This window comes from Homarus americanus, unplaced genomic scaffold, assembly GCF_018991925.1.
Source record: "Homarus americanus isolate GMGI-L3 unplaced genomic scaffold, GMGI_Hamer_2.0 scaffold30535, whole genome shotgun sequence".
In the NCBI taxonomy this organism is placed as follows: domain Eukaryota; kingdom Metazoa; phylum Arthropoda; class Malacostraca; order Decapoda; family Nephropidae; genus Homarus; species Homarus americanus.
Window position 1 is genome coordinate 3,246,374 of NW_024732440.1, and position 23,086 is coordinate 3,269,459.

General features: G+C 39.7%; 1 protein-coding gene across 4 annotated transcripts; it reads left to right on the top strand.

Moving 5' to 3' along the window:
* Positions 1–319: 319 nt before the first annotated feature.
* On the top strand, positions 320–19,351 carry LOC121868772 (guanidinobutyrase-like). Of its 4 annotated transcripts, none has more exons than XM_042369665.1 (8): positions 320–418; positions 7,619–7,833; positions 8,270–8,456; positions 9,258–9,378; positions 10,895–11,095; positions 15,040–15,184; positions 16,683–16,777; positions 18,667–19,351. In XM_042369665.1, exons 2-8 carry the CDS (start codon positions 7,635–7,637, stop codon positions 18,766–18,768), a joined length of 1,050 nt encoding a protein of 349 aa, XP_042225599.1. In that variant the 5' UTR covers positions 320–418; positions 7,619–7,634; the 3' UTR covers positions 18,769–19,351. The 4 variants fall into 4 exon arrangements, with proteins under 4 accessions (XP_042225599.1, XP_042225597.1, XP_042225600.1 ...); XM_042369663.1 differs by having other exon boundaries at positions 343–548; XM_042369666.1 differs by lacking the exon at positions 320–418 and adding an exon at positions 722–799.
* Positions 19,352–23,086: the final 3,735 nt, after the last annotated feature.

Consider the following 23,086-nt stretch of genomic DNA (forward strand, 5'->3'; position numbering starts at 1 on the left):
AATAACTAATCCCGCTAGATCCATTTTCCTCCCATTAGATTGAAAGCAAAAAACACTGATACTTCAAGACCGCAGTGTATACGTTTGACAGCTTAGAAATAACCCTTAGATGATCGCTGTCGTGATTGGCTCTTATTTTGGAATGGGTCCTGAACTCTGCTTGTCATTGGCTAGTGTTTTGGCGGGTTTTGTGATCTCTACTTTTCATTGGCTGGTATTTTATCGGATTTTGTAATATCTGCTTGTCATTGGCTTCTCCGTTGACAGAGGATGTAGCGGAATAAACCATGCGGGATAACACAGCTACCCGCTAGGCGAGTGCTGTCGTCAGGCGAAGATTAGATTTTAGATTGCCCCGGAGGAGGCTAGTTTATTACGCCCTGTGCAAGGTGAAGCGCAGTGTTGTGAATAACATACAGTACGTGGTCCAGCCTTACTGTTACTGACCCCTCCTAGAGGACCCAGACGTCTTACATTTCCCAGAATAAACTGATGTGGATTATAAGAACATAAGAAAGTGGGATACTGCAGGAGGCCGACTGGATTATGTGGGTATCATTTATATATTTATTTCCCCAGGATGAACACGATAAAAACAACTTGTTATTGTTATAGAAAATTACTTAAAAAAAACTTCCTAGATCTGTTCTACAGTTTTTTGGTAAATGTATTTATCCATTTTTGTAACATCTACAAATCCTACATCAAAGTTATGATTTGAACCACTTCACTACAGAACGATACTTTTCATAACACCAGACGATTTTTTCAGCACCACCCTCCCCCCTGTCTGGCCAAGGTAAATTTTTTGTGATTTGTTTATTAATCCGCCCCTGACCATGCTTGACTTGTTTTTGTGATGTGGAGGATAAAAACCTTGTACCTGTTTAAGCCCTAGTACCTTAACCAAGGTCCAGATGAGAGAGAGAATGACGATGATGACGTTAACCTTGAATGTAAATGGAAGTGTTTACTGCATTCCATGTAGCAATTGTAATGAAAATTATGTAGGACAGACAGGGAAAGCATTGCAACTCAGAATTAAACAGCACAAGTCCAATATTGGAACGGCATCTGAAAGTAGTGCACTATTCGTTCATGTAAGGAACAATAATCATCCCACAGATGGGAAAACAGTTTAGAAGCGTATAAATCACAGAAAACTTCTGGTTGAAGCAAGTTTGATTAGAGAATTGAATTCTAGATACCTTAGTGATGATCAGTACAAAACTAATACGATACACAAATTTATTTGTCAGTGGCCCAAGGTTAAAAATGCTTTTAAAGCATTCGAGTCAGATGTAGGATAGATGATTAGTGGGTCCCATATTTTATACTTGACTTAGCATGACTAGTTACGTCACCCTTTCTTTTAAGCTCCTTTTGTGTTTGTGGTGGTGTGCGGATTAGTGGATGTCATGTTTTTGACTTGACCTCATGTTTAGTAACGTCACCCTGTGTACATAAGTCTCTCACGGTCCTTGCAATTTATTTACAAAATCATTAGACACTGGAGTTGTGCCAGACTTGTGGAAACAGGCAAATGTAGTACCCATATTCAAAAAGGGAGACAGAGCATCAGCGTCAAATTACCGGCCGATCAGTTTGACGTCAGTAGTGGGGAAATTTCTTGAATCAATTATAGCAGATAGCATCCGATCGCATCTAGAGAAAAGCAAATTAATCTACGACTCTCAACATGGGTTTACAAAGGGAAAATCTTGTCTAACAAATCTGCTAACGTTTTTTAGGAAAGTCTTCGAGGTAGTAGATAATGACGAAAATTACGATGTTATTTACTTAGACTTTAGCAAAGCATTTGACAGAGTACCGCATCAGAGGCTTCTGAGAAAAATTAAGGCTCATGGTATCGAGGGGAAAGTTTTAAATTGGATAAAATCATGGCTCACCGATAGAACGCAGAGGGTCAGCGTAGATGGTGTTAAATCTGAGTGGGGCCGTGTAACCAGTGGGGTTCCCCAGGGGTCAGTACTAGGCCCACTCTTGTTCATAATCTACATAAACGATTTAGATACTGGGATCAGCAGTGACATAAGCAAGTTTGCGGATGACACCAAAATAGGGCGGCAAATTAATTCAGGGCAGGATGCAAATGCATTACAGGAGGATCTAAATAAACTGCAGGGGTGGTCTGAAAAATGGCAAATGAAATTCAACACCAGCAAGTGCAGCGTACTTAATATTGGAAGAACAAATACTTATAATGTATACAGCCTTAACAACATCAACCTAGTGAAGTCGACTTGTGAAAGAGACCTAGGGGTACTTGTAAGCCCGGACCTACGGCCTAGAAAACAATGCGTTAATGTTCGAAATAAGGCAAACAGAGTATTGGGTTTTATATCTAGAAGTGTAAGTAACAAGAGTGCAGAGGTCTTATTGCAACTATATCTTGCGCTAGTTAGGCCGCACCTCGATTATGCGGTTCAGTTCTGGTGCCCCTATTATAGAATGGATATAAATTCACTAGAGTCGGTGCAGCGAAGAATGACAAAAATGATTCCGGGACTTAGAAACCTTCCATATCAGGATAGGTTAAAGAAACTTAACTTGCATTCCCTAGAACAGGGGTCACCAAACTTTTTTCACAGTGGGCCGGATAACTGAAAGAATGACGAGCGCGGGCCGCATAATCATTCTGTTCAATACTTGCAAGCCAGAACGAAAGCAAACATTACAATAAAGTACCGTCGGCGGGCCTGATGAACTGACGTCGGGGCCGTAGTTTGGTGACCCCTGCCCGAGAAAGACGAAGAGTGCGGGGAGATATGATAGAAGTATTTAAGTGGGTGAACGGAATCAATAAAGGGGATATAGATAAAGTTCTTATAATATCCGAGCAGGATAGGACTCGGAGCAACGGATTCAAGTTGGATAAGTTTAGGTTTAGGAGGGAGATAGGAAGAAACTGGTTCACAAATAGGGTGGTGGACGAGTGGAACAAGCTTAGCAACTTGGTAGTAAGTGTGGGAACTCTGGAAAGTTTCAAAAGGATGATAGAGAGTGGTAGTAACTCTCGACAGGAACTGCCATGCACAGGCCAACCGGCCTATTGCAGACTCCTTATTTTCTTATGTTCTTAATAAAGACGAAAGCTAAGGTGCTCCATTGTTTCCCGTGTGATTTTATCAAGATTTATCTTATCCACGTTTTCATTGTGGATTTACATGAAATATATATATATATATATATATATATATATATATATATATATATATATATATATATATATATATATATATATATATAAAGTTTACTCCAAGTTGAAGTATTGCGCCACTAGGCTACTCAACAGTAAACGTATATTAGGTGCCTCAATCAAGGTGAGTCCGGCTCTGGCGAGACAGAAGACAGAGATAACGAGCAGCAGCAGCATCACCGTGAGTACACCCACTGAGGCCTCTTAAGCTTACGATAACTGCACTTGTCACATTCTCTTTCTGTCAATTTATTCATGATTTGACTATTTATATCCATATCACTTGGAATCGAGTATGACGATCATCCAGCCATGATACAATGATATGAGTTTTTAAGGGTGTCACTTTTGTTGGTGAGTTCTGAGGTGACTAAAGAGGCCGATACGGGACCGGCAGGGTCTTTCACAGATGTTGCACATGTGGAGGGCTGCATCTAATGCGAGAGGGGAGGCGGCAGCGTCTTTCCGGCGTTGGCGCTTGTCTGTCTCGGTATGCAGTCGGTCTAACTCGAAAGTATTGACACCTTCTCGTGTCCAAGCGTTACAGTGTGGAGTAATCGTCTCCCTGGTGGGGGAAGTCGATTTGGCACTTTTTCAGGTTTGTCTTAAGACTATCCTTGTACCTTTTCAGTTGCCCACCAGCGTTACGTTTTCTATTTGTTAGGTGACTAAAAAGTAGCAGCTTTGGCAGTCTACTGTTGTCCAATGCGGGTAACACGACCAGTCCAACGTAGTTGTTCATGGCTTTTTCTAGCCTCGATGCTCCTACAGTTAGTGTCCGCTAGTATATCGGCATTTGTTCTCTTATCTTCCCAGCGAACTCGGAGGATGGAACGTAGACTACGTTGGTGAAAGTTTTCAAGTGCCTTGTGGTGTCTCCTGTACGTGACCCATGTCTCACTGCCATATAGCAGGGTGGGGAGGACTACTGCTCGGTACACGAGCAACTTTGTAGATAATTTTAGCTCCCTACAGCTAAAGACACGGGTAGGGAGTCTGCTAAAGGCTTGAGATGCACATTTGATCCGATGGTGAATCTTATTATCGATGTCCGCGGTGGTGAGCAAGTTGGAGCCGAGTTGGTAGAGATATTTTGAGCCAGATGACATCATAAAGAAAAGATTCAAGATCCGTGAGTCGAGCTATAGGTGTACGTGTGTTGCAGTAGGCGCATACACCTCCCTTAGAACGGAAAGAGGTTTAAAGGTTGTAGTTGGAGACTTGAAATAGTTTGGGTGAAACGGCTTTGGTCAGTTGAAATTCAGATAGCAGTAAGAGGTCGGTGGAAGTGGTTAATAGATGGTGCTCCACAGAAGGAAAATTGGATCTCAAGCCGCGAATGTTGGAAGAATGAAGTGTGAAAAAAGCCGATCTTCCAGCAACCGCGGTGGCGTCAGTTGAGGTCCCAGTAGTTTGATGATGATCAGGTCGGCCCTGGGGTCCACAACCTTCCAGACCAGTGGGACCCTTCCCAGAAAGCCCCGCTTTAATATTAATGTCAGCTGATATTATAGGTGAATAAAGGAATAGAAAAAATAGAGCAGATCAAGAGTGAGTACGGGTATATACGAGTATGTTGTGTTATCAATAGTAAGAGAGACAATTGAGAACTGCAATTGTGTGTAAATGAGGCAGAAAGGCAAATCAGCAACCTGGGACTTGGTCACATTTTTTGTGGTGCCATATGGCAGCAGGGTCTACCATTAGACAACACATTATGTTTCCAATATCTTTCTTGGCGGTAGTACCTCCCTGTTTGGTAGCTGCCTACTACCAAACAGGGAGAAATGTACTAGGCAATACACATCCTTGTTTTACCCTCGTTTGGATGGGGAAGAACTTTGACTGGGTGCCATTGTGCAGGATAATGCCGTTCTTGGCATCGTGGAGTTCCCTCACAATGGCGATGAATTTTTTGGGGCAGCCAAAACGGCAGAGGGTCCACCAGAGGTCTTTGCTGTTAACCGAGTCAAAGGCCTTGGTTAGGTCGATGAAGGCCATATACAGTTTACGACGCTGTTCTTTGCACTTTTCCTGTATCCGAGGGGCAGCAAAGATCATGTCCGTGGTGCCACATGATGGTCTAAAGCCACTTTGAGATTCTGGGAGCAAGATTTCCGTCTCGGGAAGAAGTCTGTTTAGGTGGACTCGGGAGATAATCTTGTCAGCTATGGACAGCATCGACATCTCGCGGTAGTTGCCACAGTCTGACCGGTCTCCCCTGTTCTTATAAATCAGGGGGGAATTCCCCCCAGGGGGGGAATTCAGGTTTTCAGGGGGGGGAAAACTGATTCGGGAGCAAGAGATATGTTTGATGAGAAATCAATCACAGAATTTTGGCCCTTGATGTGCGATTCCTACCCAAAAGTGGCAGAAAGAGCTATCCGTGCATTGCTTCCGTTTGTGTCGACATATCTTTGTGAGTCAGGCTTTTCAACTCTGTTGCAAATTAAAACGAAGCAACGTAGTAGATTAGAGGCAGAAAATGACCTGCGTTGTGCCCTTTCAAGCACTCCTCCGCGTATCCCAGAATTGGCGAAGAAAAAACAATCACAGGTTTCTCATTGACTGTAATCTTCATCTGAATAAAATTAATTACAAATTTACAATATCCTGGTATTCTATTGAACTTTTTGTTTATTGCATTATGCTTCAGTTTGGTCTGTTAAGTAATTCATTATAAATAAAAAAAAACTATTTTACTTTTATTCAAGTTTTATAAATCCATCAACATTTTCAATTGGCATTTAATTTGTAAAACTCCACTATAAAAATAATCCATGTAAAATTGTAAATGTATATGTACTAATATGGAAAAAATAAAGGATTTTCAGTATTATATGCATATTATTTGGAATGCACTTTTTGAGGCAGACAATCTTGAAAAGGAGGGGGGAAATGACATTCTGACAAATGGTGAAAGGGGTGCATGGGGCAAAACAAGGTTGAGAACCACTGTTATAAATATTGACAAGGGAGGCGTCTTTAAGAGCTTGGGGGATTTCCTCCTTTTCCCATATACTGTATTCTCCAGGAGAGAGTGTAGACGGCTGGTAAGCAGAGGTCATCCTGGCCATATACACCCAGCATGGGATTCCACCAGGCTTCGTTATTTTTCATTTGTTTGATGACAGTAGCTACTTCATCCAGGGATGAAGGATAACCGAGATGGGTCGGCTCTGGATGCTGAGGGACCTGCTGGGTAGTCAGCACATCCACATCGGTGTTTCGGTTGAATAGCGAATGATAGGGCCCTTCTTCGTCTTCTTCGTCTTTAATTAAGAAGTTACCGTCGGATGAGCGTAGGGGAACGGCGCCATGAGTGATTGGCCCATAAAACGTTTTCGTGGAATTGAAAATTTCGCGCATCTTATGTTGATCTGCAATTTTTTTTTTTTTTTTACTTTTCACATGCTTTATTTTTAAACCAGTCGTTTTTTAGATTGCGAAATTTGCGCTGGGCCGCCGCTTTCTTCTTGCAAAAGGTATCAGCTTTGGTCCGAGACTGTGGGTTGTTCAGCCAGTCAGTTAAGGCAGCACGTTTATCATTGACGAGTACATTGATTTCCGGGTCATTTTCATCAAACCAGTCCTGGTGTATTCTTTCGATCTGGCCGAGGGTCTCTGCAGGTTTTTGTAATGACAGTGTCGAGAATATTCCATTCGGCACTGGGATTTGGGTTGTTTATTGTCGGGTTGTTTATCAGCCCATGTTCGAGCTGCTCTCTGAAAGCATGTGCTACCGCTGGTTCCTGCAGACGCTTAGTGTTAAAACCTCTTCTGAAGGCTTGTTGGGGCGACGCGAAGTGAGAGCTTGGCTCTGACAAGCCGATGATCAGTGTCGCAGTGGTCAGAGACATGCATGGGTCGGGTGATGAGGACATATCGGATATCTCTTTGTCTGACAATGATGTAGTCAACAAATGCTAGTGTTTGGATTGTGGTTGTTGCCATGAACCCTTGAACTTGTCTGCCTGCCTAATATGTTTTTTACCATATACCAATTAATTTCCGTTTAGTCATACCAATAAAAACAAAAACTTATCCTCATTCAACAAAAACTTCAGTTGCTTTTTATGCCTTAATTGTCAATTATCCTTATTTAATGTAACAAAATCCCCACAGCTCTCTACAGTAAACAATTCTCCACAGCTCTAGTAAACAAATCCCCTCAACTCCAGTAAACAAATCCCCACAGCTCTAGTAAATAAATCCCCACAGCTCTAGTAAGCAAATCCCCACAACTCTCTACAGCAAACAAATTCCCACAGCTCTCTACAGCAAACAAATTCCCACAGCTCTCTACAGCAAACAAATCCCCACAGCTCTCTACAGTAAACAAATCCCCACACCTCTAGTAAACAAATACCCACACCTCTAGTAAACAAATTCCCACAGTTCCCTGAAGTAAGCAATGTTGAAGACGGTGTGTGGAGGAGCTCGTGTGGTGTTGGGAGGTGTGGCTGTGAGGAGATGGGGTGTTCGAAGCCTTCATATGACAGTTGCCACGCCAGCAGAGAGGAAACTAAACCAGCCGTTGACAGCGACGCAGATGCCTCGACCAGGTGGAATAGCTTCGTTCATGCGGCTCCCAGTACAGACCGGGACTGAAGGTGAGCATGAGGTGTATCTTTACGATTTTGTGTTAGACAATATGACACAATGGACGAAGAATTTTGATAACCCCACCAAGACAATAAGAGTTGCAGTGTTCACTTTGAAATTCATCGGACCCCTCTGTGAAGATACTGTGTTATCAGTTACGCCGCCTTTCTTAATGTTGCTCTCTTCACCAAAAATCATTAGTAATTGTCATAATCTTATCATCATATTGATGTTTCGAGAATACCTACATATGCTGCAATACAACTTATAGCTGTAATAATCTTCTTAACTACTAATTTGGTATCTTGAAAGTGTTTAGAATGATTTAATAATATCATGTAACCTTAAGAGTGATGTCAGTTGATGCTAATCCAAATTAAGAAATATTTTAGCGGTGAAATTAATATCAGAAGGCTAATAATAGTGTTATGATACTTAATATAGGTCTGGACGCGTGTTTTGTGGGTGTGCCTCTGGATACTGGTACCTCTAACAGGGCCGGCTCGCGTTATGGGCCTCGCCAGATGCGCTGTGAATCACCTATGAGACCCTTCAATCAGGGCACCGGCGCCAACCCCTTCGAATGTCTCAACGTAGCCGATGTTGGGGACGTGTGGGTCAACCTCTACAAGTAAGAACCTACACAAATGATGCAATATCCCACCTAACCTAAATTAACCTAATGAAAGTGTCAGTGTTATGTATGCCAGTGAGACGCAGATTGACACGTTCGGGTATGACTGGGAGGGAGGCTGTGTGGCATTTTGTTTCACTAGGTGGGAATCTTACACCTTTATTACAGATTTTGGACGGGGACTCTTGAATTTCATTACACTGGGCATAATACTCTTAAAAATGAACTAATTCGCAGCTCTTAAACATGCCACAGACAAACTTATCATCACTGACTCCCTATCCTCACCACCTGTTCTTAAAGACTACAATATCCGTGATATTATCTCCAGCTTGTGGTTGATGTAGTATACCGTGAGATACTGAGTTCTGCTTAAGTTAAATGACAGAAACTATAACAGGCAAAGTTCTGTATGTTGTAGATAATAACGTAATTATATGATAGCTTTATTACTATTTATGGTAGATGACAACGTACTTGATAGAATGAAATAGACTGAATAATGCATGTCAACAGAGACGAGGTGGCTGAGTGGTATAGGGCTGAATCAAACCCAGGGTATCCTCATTCCACCAACCTTTATATCAGTGGCCAATATTATAGTTAAGGAAGTGAAGGTGATAGAGTGAAGTGCGGGTCACACAGTGACCTTTTATACCAGTGATTAGATAATGTGTTCATGTTCCCCTTGTCTCAGATGTAATAAATGACAACATCCATGACAGATTGAATCAAGTGTGGGGTAAATGACAACATCCATGACAAAGAAGATAATTAACCACAGATCATCTTCCCCAGTCTGCCAGAAGCTTGTCGGAACATCAGAGACCAGTTTCGTGATCTCATCAGTAATGGCTGTGTGCCTCTTACTATGGGCGGCGACCATACCATCTCCTACCCCATCCTGCAGGCTATCAAGGTAACCCTCAGCCCCCTGAGTATGACGATCTAACCCCTTGAGTACGTTGATCTAACCCCTTGAGTATAATGATAACCCCTTGCGTAAAATGACAACCCCTTGAATACGATGATTTGACCCCTTGAGTAAAATGATTTAACTCCTTGAGTACGATGATTTAACCCCTTGAGTACGTTGATTTAACCCCTTAGTACGATGATTTTAACCCCTTGAGTATAATGATAACCCCTTGAGTATAATGATAACCCCTTGAGTACGATGATTTGACCCATTGAGTACGATGATTTAACCCCTTAAGTACGATGACTTAATCCTCTAGAATACAATGACTTAGTACGATGACTTAACCCCTTAAGTATGATAACCTAACCCCTTTAGTGTGTAAGGGGTTTGTACTCAAGTCGAATGATTGCTGGAACTGTGTTGTTTAATGTTGGTGGGTTCGTTGGGCAATTCGAACCGATTTATAGTGCGGGTGTAACCGTATGGCTGGTCACTTGGCTCTCTTCCTCTGACCCAGTTGGTCAGCTACTACCTCCTTGTATGTCAGCAGTCAGCACGCCAGCTAGGACACTGCCAGCCCTAGCCTCTGTGCTGTTCCTCCCGGGTCCATTACCAAGTACCTGTGCCGGTTAGGTGGATACTCGATCTCCTGTGAAGTTGTTGAGAAGACGACAATTTATCACCTGTGTCGTATGTATACACAAGACCCCACGCTTGACATCTAGTGTCTACACTCCCGACATTTGTTCCAGCCGGCAGTCCGGCACTTCCATGCCACATATGTTTATGTTGCTCTGTACTGTCTTCATGCCGATTATCAGTGTAAATACGTGTAAATAGACATCTTTTGTTACAATTGTCCATAAACTTGTTCAATAGCCTTGGTGAAAGCGAAAGTGTTCCACCTGACAGTAATCTTTAAAAGAACCAGAGGGCGTTTATATCTAAACCCTCGACATACTGTATGTTTTCGTACTCAAGGGGTTAAGTTATAATACTCAAAGGGTTAAATCATCGTACTCACGGGGTTAAGTCATCGTAATCAAGTAATTAAGTTATCAAACTCAAGGGGTTAGGTAAACACACTCAGAGGGTAAAGTCATCGAATTCAAGGGGTTAAAGATGTCAATTATTCAAGTAATTAAAATAACCTACTCAATATACACTATTCATTCAGACATAATCACATATAATCTTTATTTCAGTGAGTGAATCATTCTGGCTGACAATAACCCAAATATGCACGAATTCTTTCCTGTCGAACTAACCACTTCACTTATAAATTAATTTTTTATCATTCACATGAGAAATTCACCAGAGAATGATCCACTCACGGGTAACTACGACGAACTTGAGGAGAGTGTCTACTAACCCCTTGTGTATATACGGTGTCCCCTCTGAGCTGCAAAAAATCATCTGGTGTTGAGTAAATTAAATAGTAAAAATGGCATCACAGTAATAAAGGGGTTTAGTAGATGGGATACGGATGTAATAAATTCACATGTGTTTACAGGAAAAGTACGGGCCCGTGGGATTAGTGCACGTAGACGCCCACCCGGACTTGCAGGATGAGGTTTTAGGGAGCAAAATAGCCCACGGTACACCCTTCAAACGTGCCTACGATGAGGGGCTTCTGGACTGCACCCGGGTCATCCAAATAGGGTTGAGGGGGACAGCTCTCACTGCTGACGACTGTAACATTGGCAGGAGTATGGTAAGTTGAATAGAATCTTGAAACTTATGGGGAACTAGAACAGTAACATGGGTAGACTAGGGCAATGACATGGTTAGAATAGGATCGTGACACTTATGGGGAGACTAGTATAGTGCCACGGCTAGACTAGGGTCGTGACACTTATGGCTAAACAAGAACAGTGACATGGCTAGAATAGGATCGTGATGTTTATGGCTAGCTTATGACAGTGACCTAAGAGCATAAGAATAGAGGAAACTGCAACGGGCCTATTGGCCCATACTGAGCAGTCTCATTTACACCCAACCCCCATCGCTCATATATCCATCCAACCTATATTTGATATTTGAAGCTATCCAGCGTATTCGAGTTAATGATGATGTTTGGTAACTTGTTCCACTCATCCACTACTCTATTTGCAAAGCAATGTTTACCTATATCGCACCTAATTCTAAATGTCTAATTTATAACCATTTCTACAAGTTCGCTCCTGGTTGGATAGGTAGCGTACCTTTGTTCTATCACATTTGTTTAACCCTGACTTCCACTTTTATACCTCGATCATATCGCCCCTCACTCTACGTCTCTCGAGGTAGTGCAAATTAAGCTGCTTTAACCTGTCTCTGTACTCAAGATTCCTTATGCCCGGGATTAGTCTTGTCATTCTCCTCTGAATTCTTTCCAATGATTCTATATCCATTCTGTAATACGGTGACCAGAACTGAACTGCATAATCCAGGTGTGGTCTCACAAGAGCAAGATACAGTTTTAGGATCACCTCGATAGTCTTGTAACTAACACTCCTTTGTATGAACCCAAGTACTTTATTAGCCTTGTTACGAACAAAAACACATTGTTTACTTGGCTTAAGGGTCCTGCTTATCATTACTCCTAAATCTCTCTCGCAGTCGGATTTCTCTATGGCATCGTTGTTCATCTGGTATCTGGTTTCCCTGTTTACATCTCCTATACTGAGTACTTTACATTTGTCCACGTTGAATTTCATCTGCCATTTTTTAGACCATGCGAAAAATTTGTTTAGATCTTCCTATAGTTTTGCAGAGTCCTCCTCGGCTTTAATTACACGCCCTATTTTAGTGTCGTCAGCAAATTTACTTATGTTGCTGTCTACGCCGATATTTATGTCACTTAAGTATATCATAAAGAGTAATGGTCCAAGTACAGAGCCTTGGGGTACTCCACTCGTGACGTTCCCCAATCGGAGTTAGTGCCGTTCATGCTTACTCGCTGTTTTTTAGAACAATGACATGGCTAGACTAGGACAGTGGCATGGTTAGATTAGGATCGTGACACTTATGGCTAGAATAGGACAGTAACATGGGTAGATTAGGGCAGTGACATGGTTAGAATAGGATCGTGACACTTATGGGGAGACTAGAACAGACATGGTTAGATTAGATCGTGACCCATATGGCTAGACTAGGACAGTGAGATGTGTGGACCAGGACAGTGACATGGCTAGACTGGGATCGTGACACTTATGGCTAAACTAGTAGTAACAGTTGTAGTTATAACAGGAATTAAAGGTTGGCTATAACAGGAATTAAAGGTTGGCTATAACAGGAATTAAAGGTTGGCTATAACAGGAATTAAAGGTTGGTTATAACAGGTATTAAAGCTTGGTTATAACATAAATTAAAGCTTAATTGTAAAGGGATTTAAAGCTTGATTATAACAAGTATTAATGCTTGGTTATAAAAAGAATTAACGCTTGGTTATTACAGGAGTTAAAGCTTGGTTTATAACAAGACTTAAAGCTTGGGTATAACAAGTATTAAAGTTTGATTATAACAGGAATTAAAGCTTAGTTATAACAGGAATTAAAGCTTAGTTATGACAGGATTTAATGCTTGGTTTTAACAGGTATTAATGCTTGGTTATAACAGGAATTAAGTTTGGTTATAACAGGAATTAAAGCTTAGTTATAACAGATTAAACCCTGCTCATAAGTGGTATTAAAGCTTGATATAACAGGTTTTAAAGCTTGTTTATAACAGGAATTAAAGCTTGATTATAACAGGAACTAGAGCTTCGTTATAACAGGAATTAAAGTTTAGTTATAACAAAGAAGTAAACGCTGGGTTATAACGGTAATTAAAGCTTGCTTATAACAGGTATTAAAACTTAGTTTTCCAGGAACTTAAGCTTGGTTATAACAAGAATTAAAGCTTGGTTATAACAAGGTTGCAACAGTTTGAGATAGGCGAGAAAGCTGAACTTGATGTGTTTTTAGTGATTTAATGAAGATAACTTCCAGTGAGTGTTAACTGTTAATTGACTGTGATAATAACTGTTAACTGTCGTCTTGTATAATTATAGATGTGATTAGATTTATTCCGAAGGTCTAAAAATTAGTGGCATTTAGGCATGATAGCGGACCAAAGAGAAAAAATGAACCGACGGATCTAAGATAATTTGTTGATGGGGTTCATGACTTCAAGGCCCGAATTCAAAACGGTGGTCTGGGCCTGGGATTTGAGCTCGGCTCAGGTGTGTGAATCGGGATTCCTCGACCCAAGATTTCCTGCAATGGATTACCCATATTCAGAACATTGGCTTGAACCCTGGATCGAGTAATCTGATGCATTTTCTTCAGTTATGAGCAAGGATTCGAACACTGAACGTTTCAGTTACATCACTTTGACAACCAATCACCAACGAGAGTAATTTTTACAAGATTATGGCGGCAACTATGACTCGACGAGTTTTTACGGAGGAGAAATCTCTCCTTGCACGTTATAAGTTAATTTTGTTATTAAATTACCATCAAATTATAATGATTTATGGTGCTGTGTTACAACTTGGCTGTGTTATCATGTGATAAAGAAATTCATAGAGGAAAAAGTTACATACAAATTGTAGATATAATCTGGGACAGGTGTCAATATTTATACCCACAGCATGATGAACCAATGCAGGGCGTAGTAAACTGGCTAGGTTCGGTTTCTTTCTGTTCTTTTAACCCCACATTTCCCCTGATTAGTAATGTTAAGAAAAGACTTTCCTTCATTAATACATCAAAATCAAAATGCACTCCGCATTGATTCAATTATATTGAAAATACATCAAACTAGTTTCCTACAGAAAAACACTTAAAATAAAGAAGCGTGAGCGTTCTTTACATTTACCCGCTTGATCTTCATGGACCCTAAACACAAAAGTGTTGTAACACATTACCATAACTCATTCAGTAACCAGAATCTTTCTTACCCGGAAACTATTCGTTGCGAAGAATCTTAAAGCAATCATCCGCTGATGAATGGGAGGTAGAGGTGAACCATAGCCAACAGGTCTGTCAAGTAGATGCTCCATATCAAGGAAATCTCCCTTGCTGAACCTATATCGTTATCTGAATTGCGTGTCATCATACAAAATTTTCGGATTCTGTCTATATACCATTAGTCTTCTCTCTACAAAATTTCCAATCTGACACTATCGCCGAAAAGCACTCTGTTAAAATTCACGTTGACTTGCTGTCCTGAATGTCAGATCGACCCCTAAACCTGCCTCCGGGCTGGGCCGTATAGGCAAAGGCCCGTGTCGGACTACGGTCCGACAATCTCAACAACAACATCCGGGCTGGATTAACGCGAGGATTGACAAATACGATCTCAAACCCGGTTTGGATCTTTGTGTTGGCTCAAATCAGCATTCTGAATACCAACAATCTTCAATCTTAGCTTGATCCTTGTTTTAAGCCTTAATGCCGTTTCAAACCAGCGTTCTGAATTCAGGCCCAAGTGTTTGGATAATAAAGTGAACAAATCTTAACTCCTAACCTAACCTATCCTAACCTTAGCTAACTCTGGCAGTATATCCTTCAAACAGATGTGAACAAAACTAAATGCAAAGTGTGTGGTCAGACATATGGCCACACTCTGGCAGTATATCCCTCAAGCAGATGTGAACAAAACTAAATATAAAGTGTGTGGTTGTTGTGGTAGGGGTTCCGTGTGGTAGGGGCCGAAGAGTGTTGGTACAAATCTTTGGCCCCGCTGATGGTCGAGGTGAGGGAGCAGATGGGGGAGGGTCCAGTCTATCTCTCCTTTGATATTGATGCTATCGACCCTGCTTTCTGCCCGGGCACAGGTGAGTAAGGAGTGAGTGAGTTTGAGGGAATGGATGAGTGAGTGAGTGAGTTTGAGTGGTTGAGTGAGAGAGTGTGCGAGTGAATGAGTTTGATTGATCGAGTGATGCTATACATGAATAATAAGAGATATATTTATTAAAGCATAGATAGAGAAAACAACACACAAGTAAAATGACACAGAAAATTACATAGACAGACAGATAGAAAATCAAGGCAAATCGTGTTTAACAAAGTTAGAACAAGAAGAAACAAGAAAATAAGTTGTCTCAATGTTTTATAGACTTGTATTAAATTTGGAGGTAAAATCAATTGTGATGCTTACTGAGAGATACTGTAATATTCAACAAAGAATGACATCTAACCGTTTATTTTATTTCATCTTTTACAACTCATTTAATATACAATACATTCTTATCCTAAGAAGGATCTCCTTTAGTCGGACTATATAAGACCTCAAGGCTGCCCGACTTATCCAAAATTCCGACTTAGAGGGGTCATACTTATGTTTGTTAATATATATATATATATATATATATATATATATATATATATATATATATATATATATATATATATATATATATATATATATATATATATATATATATATATATTTTTTTCCAGTGGTGTCTTTGTAATGGATTGTAGCAAATATAATAATTTCTTCCCCTCGTGTGTCAAAAATACCTGTCCACCCCGAGTACCACAAACCTGTCCACGTAACACTAGCTCACCCTAAGCAACAAAAGTACCTGTCCATGTACCACTAGCTCACCCTAAGCAACAAAAGTACCTGTCCATGTAACACAAGCTCACCCTAAGCAACAAAAGTACCTGTCCATGTACCACTAGCTCACCCTAAGCAACAAAAGTACCTGTCCATGTAACACTAGCTCACCCTAAGCAACAAAGGTACCTGTCCATGTACCACTAGCTCACCCTAAGCAACAAAAGTACCTGTCCATGTAACACTAGCTCACCATAAGCAACAAAGGTATCTGTCCATGTACCACTAGCTCACCCTAAGCAACAAAAGTACCTGTCCATGTAACACTAGCTCACCATAAGCAACAAAGGTATCTGTCCATGTAACACTAGCTCACCCTAAGCAACAAAGGTATCTGTCCATGTACCACTAGCTCACCCTAAGCAACAAAGGTACCTGTCCACACTACCTCACCATATCTGTCCATGTAGCTCACCCTAAGCAACAAGGTATCTGTCCATGTACTAGCTCACCCTAAGCAACAAAAGTACCTGTCCATGTACCAGTAGCTCACCCTAAGCAACAAAGGTACCTGTCCATGTACCAGTAGCTCACCCTAAGCAACAAAGGTATCTGTCCATGTACCAGTAGCTCACCCTAAGCAACAAAGGTACCTGTCCATGTACCAGTAGCTCACCCTAAGCAACAAAGGTACCTGTCCATGTACCAGTAGCTCACCCTAAGCAACAAAGGTATCTGTCCATGTACCAACAATTATTTTCTCCCCATAGGTACACCTGAAATAGGAGGCTTGACGTCGATACAAGCCCTGGAAATCGTCCGTGGATGTTGGGGCCTCAATTTAGTCGGCTGCGACTTGGTTGAGGTAAGTCATAGGTGTCGGCTACAGAACCCAATTTGCTTATTATGACTCCAGAGTTTATCAAATTTTAAACCATCTCTTAATGAATGTTCTATCATGATACAGTATTAGAAATTTGGTGTCCGGAAACCTACCAATTACTGTCGGGTTTTTTCTATAATTATTCTATTTTCACACAAAAGCCTTTCGTTATTGTCTAAACTAAGTGATGTTACAGTCAGGTTAGGAGGTTTTATCTATTTGTTTTGCTCCCCCTTTTCCTCTCCTTTTCCTCAAGCAATTGGGAACGATAGTGGAGTTATCTTATTGGTCATTGATTGGTTAAGGAGGATATATTTACTACTTGTCTGTGATAACTGATGCCAAGCACTTATCACATAGACAAAGTCCAAGGACATATCCCCACTGTTGCGTTAGTTTAACGTTGCTAAGGCCATATGGCTACCTGCACATGCAGAACACTTAAAGTCAGACACATCTTACGGTCTACCATCTACACCACAGCACCTCATGCTTACCCACCTTCCACACACTAGACATTACAGTACCGAGTTGTAGTCAATATCTATCTTTTACACAACACATGGCCATTTTTCACTATCCACCATGGGTTCTTCGCCAACGCAACTAACCAATACATCTGTTTCCGCCATAATCGAAGGAAATTTACAACTTTCGCTTCAGCATTATCATCAGTATAACTAGCCTATACAGGCGCTTGATGCTCTTCTGGAAATTTATGCGATTAAAACAGCCACAATATTTCCACTTTTGGTCGAGTCATGACTACCATAGGTTTGACTGAGCTATTGGCAATCGATGGATCACGGACACGAGTGCTGAGCGTCAGTATTATCCATTGGTTTTAGTTATTGCCAATAGGTTTATGAGTAGCCATAAGCAATGAGATCAGCTTAACGGCATTATCAATAACTTTTCATTATCAATAAATTGCCATAATCAATAACTTATCATTATCAATAACTTGACATAACCAATAACTTGACATAATCAATAAATTGTAATTATCAATAACTTGACATAATCAATAACTTGCCATAACCAATGACTTACCATAATCAGTAACTTGTCATAATCAATAACTTGTCATTATCAATAACTTGACATAATCAACAATTTTTCATTATCAATAACTTGACAATCAATAACTTGACAATCAATAACTTGGCATAATCAATAACTTGACATAATCAATAACTTGACATAATCAATAGCTTTTCATTATCAATAACTTGACAATCAATAACTTGTCATAATCAATAACTTGACATAATCAATAACTTGTCATTATCAATAACTTGACATAATCAATAGCTTGCCATAATCAATAACTTGCCATAATTAGTAACTTGCCATAATCAATAACTTGCCATAATCAATAACTTGCCATAATCAATAACCTGCCATAATCAATAACTTGCCATAATCAATAACTTGTCATAATCAATAACTTGTCATAATCAATAACTTGTCATAATCAATAACTTACCATAATCAATAACTTGTCATAATAAATAACTTGACATAATCAATAACTTGACATAATCAATAACGATTACTGTACACAGAACCGCACAGAATAGGGGGAGGAAGAGTAGTGTAAAATATGAACCCAATATGAGAGAAAAAAATGCCTTCCTTGGTCGCTATTGTGTCCAAATTTCAGCTTCATAGTTCAAAATGTGTGGATATATCACCTGGATAACCTAACCTAACCTACAGTAATCAAGACACGTAACAACTAGAATGCGAGAGGGAGAGTGATAGGGTGGAAGGTGTATAATAATAAATTAAAATCATAATTTAGAGATTTGCTGTAATTTTTAAGCCAAATAATTATTTAACTGAAGGTGATTTTGCCTTCCTATCAGGTATCTCCGCCTTATGACTTCGAGGGTACGACTGCTGCTACAGGCGCCCACCTTCTGTACGAAATGTTGTGTGTTCTACCTGGTGTGAAGAACTATAGGTAGATTAGCATTCATTCCTACTTTGTCCTCAGCTCTCATCATTATATCGTCCCTCCTCTTAAAGACAAGCCTGGCATATGACTTTATTAAGGACTTGCCAAACTGCCATACACAGTTGAACCTAAACGAGAAATCTGACTTTCATACACTCAACCACCCTTCACTACATGTACAGTGAAACCTAGATAAAACGGACTTCTTTCTCCATATAATCCATTAGTGGGCTTCAAATCTAATACACCCTCGATATAACCGACTTTCATCACTATATAGTTTGTTAGATGGAGGTTTCACATCTAACAGGCCCTCGATATAACGGACTTTCATCTCTATATGGTTCGTTAATTGGAGGTTTCAACTCTAATATACCACCAATATAAGGGAGTTTTCTCTCCCTGTAGTCCGTTAAATAGAGGTTTCACTGTATACCAAAACAATAATAAACACTATTCGCAGGAGTTATGGTGAAAGGGTTCGCTGTTAACTTGTACTTAAAACTTCTAGGGCCACAAACCCAAAGGATGATTATTTTCCGAGAGTTTTATGGATAAAAAGGCCCTTATATAAATAAATACAGAAAATATAATATGCTTTTTTTTATAGTCCTTGTTATGAGAAAGAGTGACATTAGTACAGTTATTTTTTAAGGTAACAGTTGGTGTCTACGGAGTGGTAGTCACCCCCCACCAATGATTAGTCTCGGGTTGGTCAAGTTGCCAGAAGTTGGGCACAACGATCTAAAAAATTCAGGAAGAAGGTCAAGAAAGGACACACACGCACACACACACACAGATCCGTCCCTTGGGGCGTGCGGGGCCCAGGGCAATTCATCCACTGCAGGGTTCATTAGCCCTTTTAAAACACTGATCAACAAACACAGAAGGGTACCCAAGTTTTTGTGCAATGGAAAGAATGTTTCAATTCTTCATCAATAAATTCAGCGTCACTATATACACACACACACACACATATATATATATATATATATATATATATATATATATATATATATATATATATATATATATATATATATATATATATATGATAACCCAAGGAAAGAAAACACGAAGTTCCCAAGCGCTTTCGTGTAATTCACATCTTCAGGGTGAGTACAGTACAGACTGTTTCTTTCTTTCCTTATTATATATATATATATATATATATATATATATATATATATATATATATATATATATATATATATATATATATATATATATATATATATATATATTCAGGGCAGGATGCAAATGCATTACAGGAGGATCTAAATAAACTGCAGGGGTGGTCTGAAAAATGGCAAATGAAATTCAACATCAGCAAGTGCAGCGTACTTAATATTGGAAGAACAAATACTTATAATGTATACAGCCTTAACAACATCAACCTAGAGAAGTCGACTTGTGAAAGAGACCTAGGGGTATTTGTAAGCCCGGACCTACGGCCTAGAAAACAGTGCGTTAATGTTCGAAATAAGGCAAACAGAGTATTGGGTTTTATATCTAGAAGTGTAAGTAACAAGAGTGCAGAGGTCTTATTGCAACTATATCTTGCGCTAGTCAGGCCGCACCTCGATTATGTGGTTCAGTTCTGGTGCACCTATTATAGAATGGATATAAATTCACTAGAGTCGGTGCAGCGAAGAATGACAGAAATGATTCCGGGACTTAGAAACCTTTCATATCAAGATAGGTTAAATAAACTAAACTTGCATTCCCTAGAAAGACGAAGAGTGCGGGGAGATATGATAGAAGTATTTAAGTGGGTGAAAGGAATCAATAAAGGGGATATAGATAAAGTTCTTATAATATCCGAGCAGGATAGGACTCGGACCAACGGATTCAAGTTGGATAAGTTTAGGTTTAGGAGGGAGATAGGAAGAAACTGGTTCACAAATAGGGTGGTGGACGAGTGGAACAAGCTTAGCAACTTTGTAGTAAGTGCGGGAACTCTGGAAAGTTTCAAAAGGAGGCTAGATAGATTCATGGATGATAGAGTGTTAGTAACTCTCGACAGGAACTGCCATGCACAGGCCAACCGGCCTATTGCAGACTCCTTATTTTCTTTTGTTCTTATATGTGTGTGTGTGTGTGACGCTGAATTTATTGATGAAGAATTGAAACATTCGTTCCATTGCACAAAAACTTGGGTACCCTTCTGTGTTTGATCATTGTTTTAAAAGGGCTAAAAAATCCTTTCATTCTACTCAACCAGGCAAATTCCTACACTTAAGAATATTTTGACTGCCTTATCGCAATGAATTTGTCACGTTAATTCGGTCTCTTAAATTACTAAATATTAATGTTGTTTTCAAGTATGACTCAACTATTACCAATATGTTAATAAAAAATAGCCCAACTTTGAATGTAAATGGAAGTGTTTATTGTATTACATGTAGCAAATTATGTAGGACAGACAGGAAAAACATTGCAACTCAGAATCAAACAACATAAGTACAATATCAGAACAGCACCTGAAAGCAGTGCCTTGTTCGTTATGTTAGGAATAATAATCATCCCATTGCTTGGGAAAAAGCTTAGAAGTATTCAAATCATCTTCGTCACAGAAAGACTTCTGGTTGAAGCTAGTTTGATTAAGGAAAATCAATAAACCTTAGTGATGGTCAGTACAAAACTGATGTTACATAAATTTATTTGTCAGCGGCCCAAGGTTAAAAATGCCTTGAAAACCTTGGAGCTAGATGTAGGATAGTTATTTAGTGGACCCCTTATTTTTTACCTGACCTGACCTGACTAGTCACGTCGCCCACTTTCTCTTAAGCTCCTCTACGTGTGTTGGTGTGGGGATTAGTGGATGACATCATTATGACCTAACCTCATGTTTAATAAGGTCACCCTGTATAGTTAAGCCTCTCTATCCATATAATCCAGTTGCCTCTGAAGATGTCTTGAATAAAGACGAAAGCCAAGGTGCTCCGTTGTTTCCCTTTTCCCCGTGTGATTTTATCTCTCTCTCTCTATATATATATATTCAAGATGGCTGACATCCATAACTATATTGTACTCAGCAAATTGTGTCAGCATACGTTATTAACAAGAAAACATAAATACTGAGACTCAAAGATTGATGAAATGTGTGAATTAGAGGCCAAGATATTGATAATAACAGTTAGGTAGCAACCACTGTCAAATCTATGATGGCTGCAATCATCACAGATAATTTTAATTTGTGTCAATGTATATTATGGTCATAAATACGTAAATTTCGACTCATAGATTGATGTCTAAGATATTGAAAATAACAGATTTAGGTGGCAACCATTTTTAAATCCAAAATGGCTGCTATCATAGGCTATACACAGTTGGGGTCCAGATATTATATGATTCCCCATACAAAATCTATTAATCCACCAATTTTGGCGATTTCTTCAATGTTTGAACAATTATTTTGCTTACCCACAGGACTGTCACTGATGAAGTTCTTTTGGTGGTAGACCGCCGACGTGTACCACTCACCTTGTGTCGTGCGTTTGTGTACAGGCCCGGACACATGTTCGGAGATATTATCCGGTGCCCCAACCAAACAGTACAGGTTTCCTACGGGTATTCCGGTTTCTTCCTGTAATAACACTACTAACACTGGACTACAGAGTAAAAATAAAACGAGTTCTTCTGTTAGGCTAATAATACTGTACACGGATATATGGACACTGGTGAACGGTAATAAAGTCACAGTTTTGGCTAGGTAAAAAAGTCACATTTTAGGTAATAAAACTAAAAATATTTTAAAAGTTATTAACTGACAATACATGACTTTCACATACTGACAACACAATTTATGTATGATGCACGTAGGTTAGGTTAGGTGACTTTTTACCTGGATTCATGGACACTATCTTTGTCACATTCATTTTGGTTAGCTCCTGTTCTGGCTTCATCACCATGCTCATTATTTGTCTGCAAGTTGAATCACAACTGGAAAATCATTGACTATGTTCAAACATTCTTTCACATCCTCTTCATCTCATTTCTATGCTTTATTAGATGACAATAATAGAACATGGCATGGAATATGTCCCAACACATCTGGTGCCTCCAAAGAAAGTGGCCAGAATGAGAACTAAATGAGAGGCGAGAATTTATTGTTATTTTTTTCTAAAACTGAAAATTATAGTTTTGGTTCGAGAAAAATAATATAAAATTCTTGCTTCTGACATGTAACTTCCTCCCATTCTTTGCTCACATACCAGGTAAATAAAACACCCTAAAAAGTCATAGACATAAGGTAACTTCACTGTAGGAACAAAATCTACAGCCCAAGTGTATGTTGGCACTGTAGATAGGGTAATTAGAGGAAG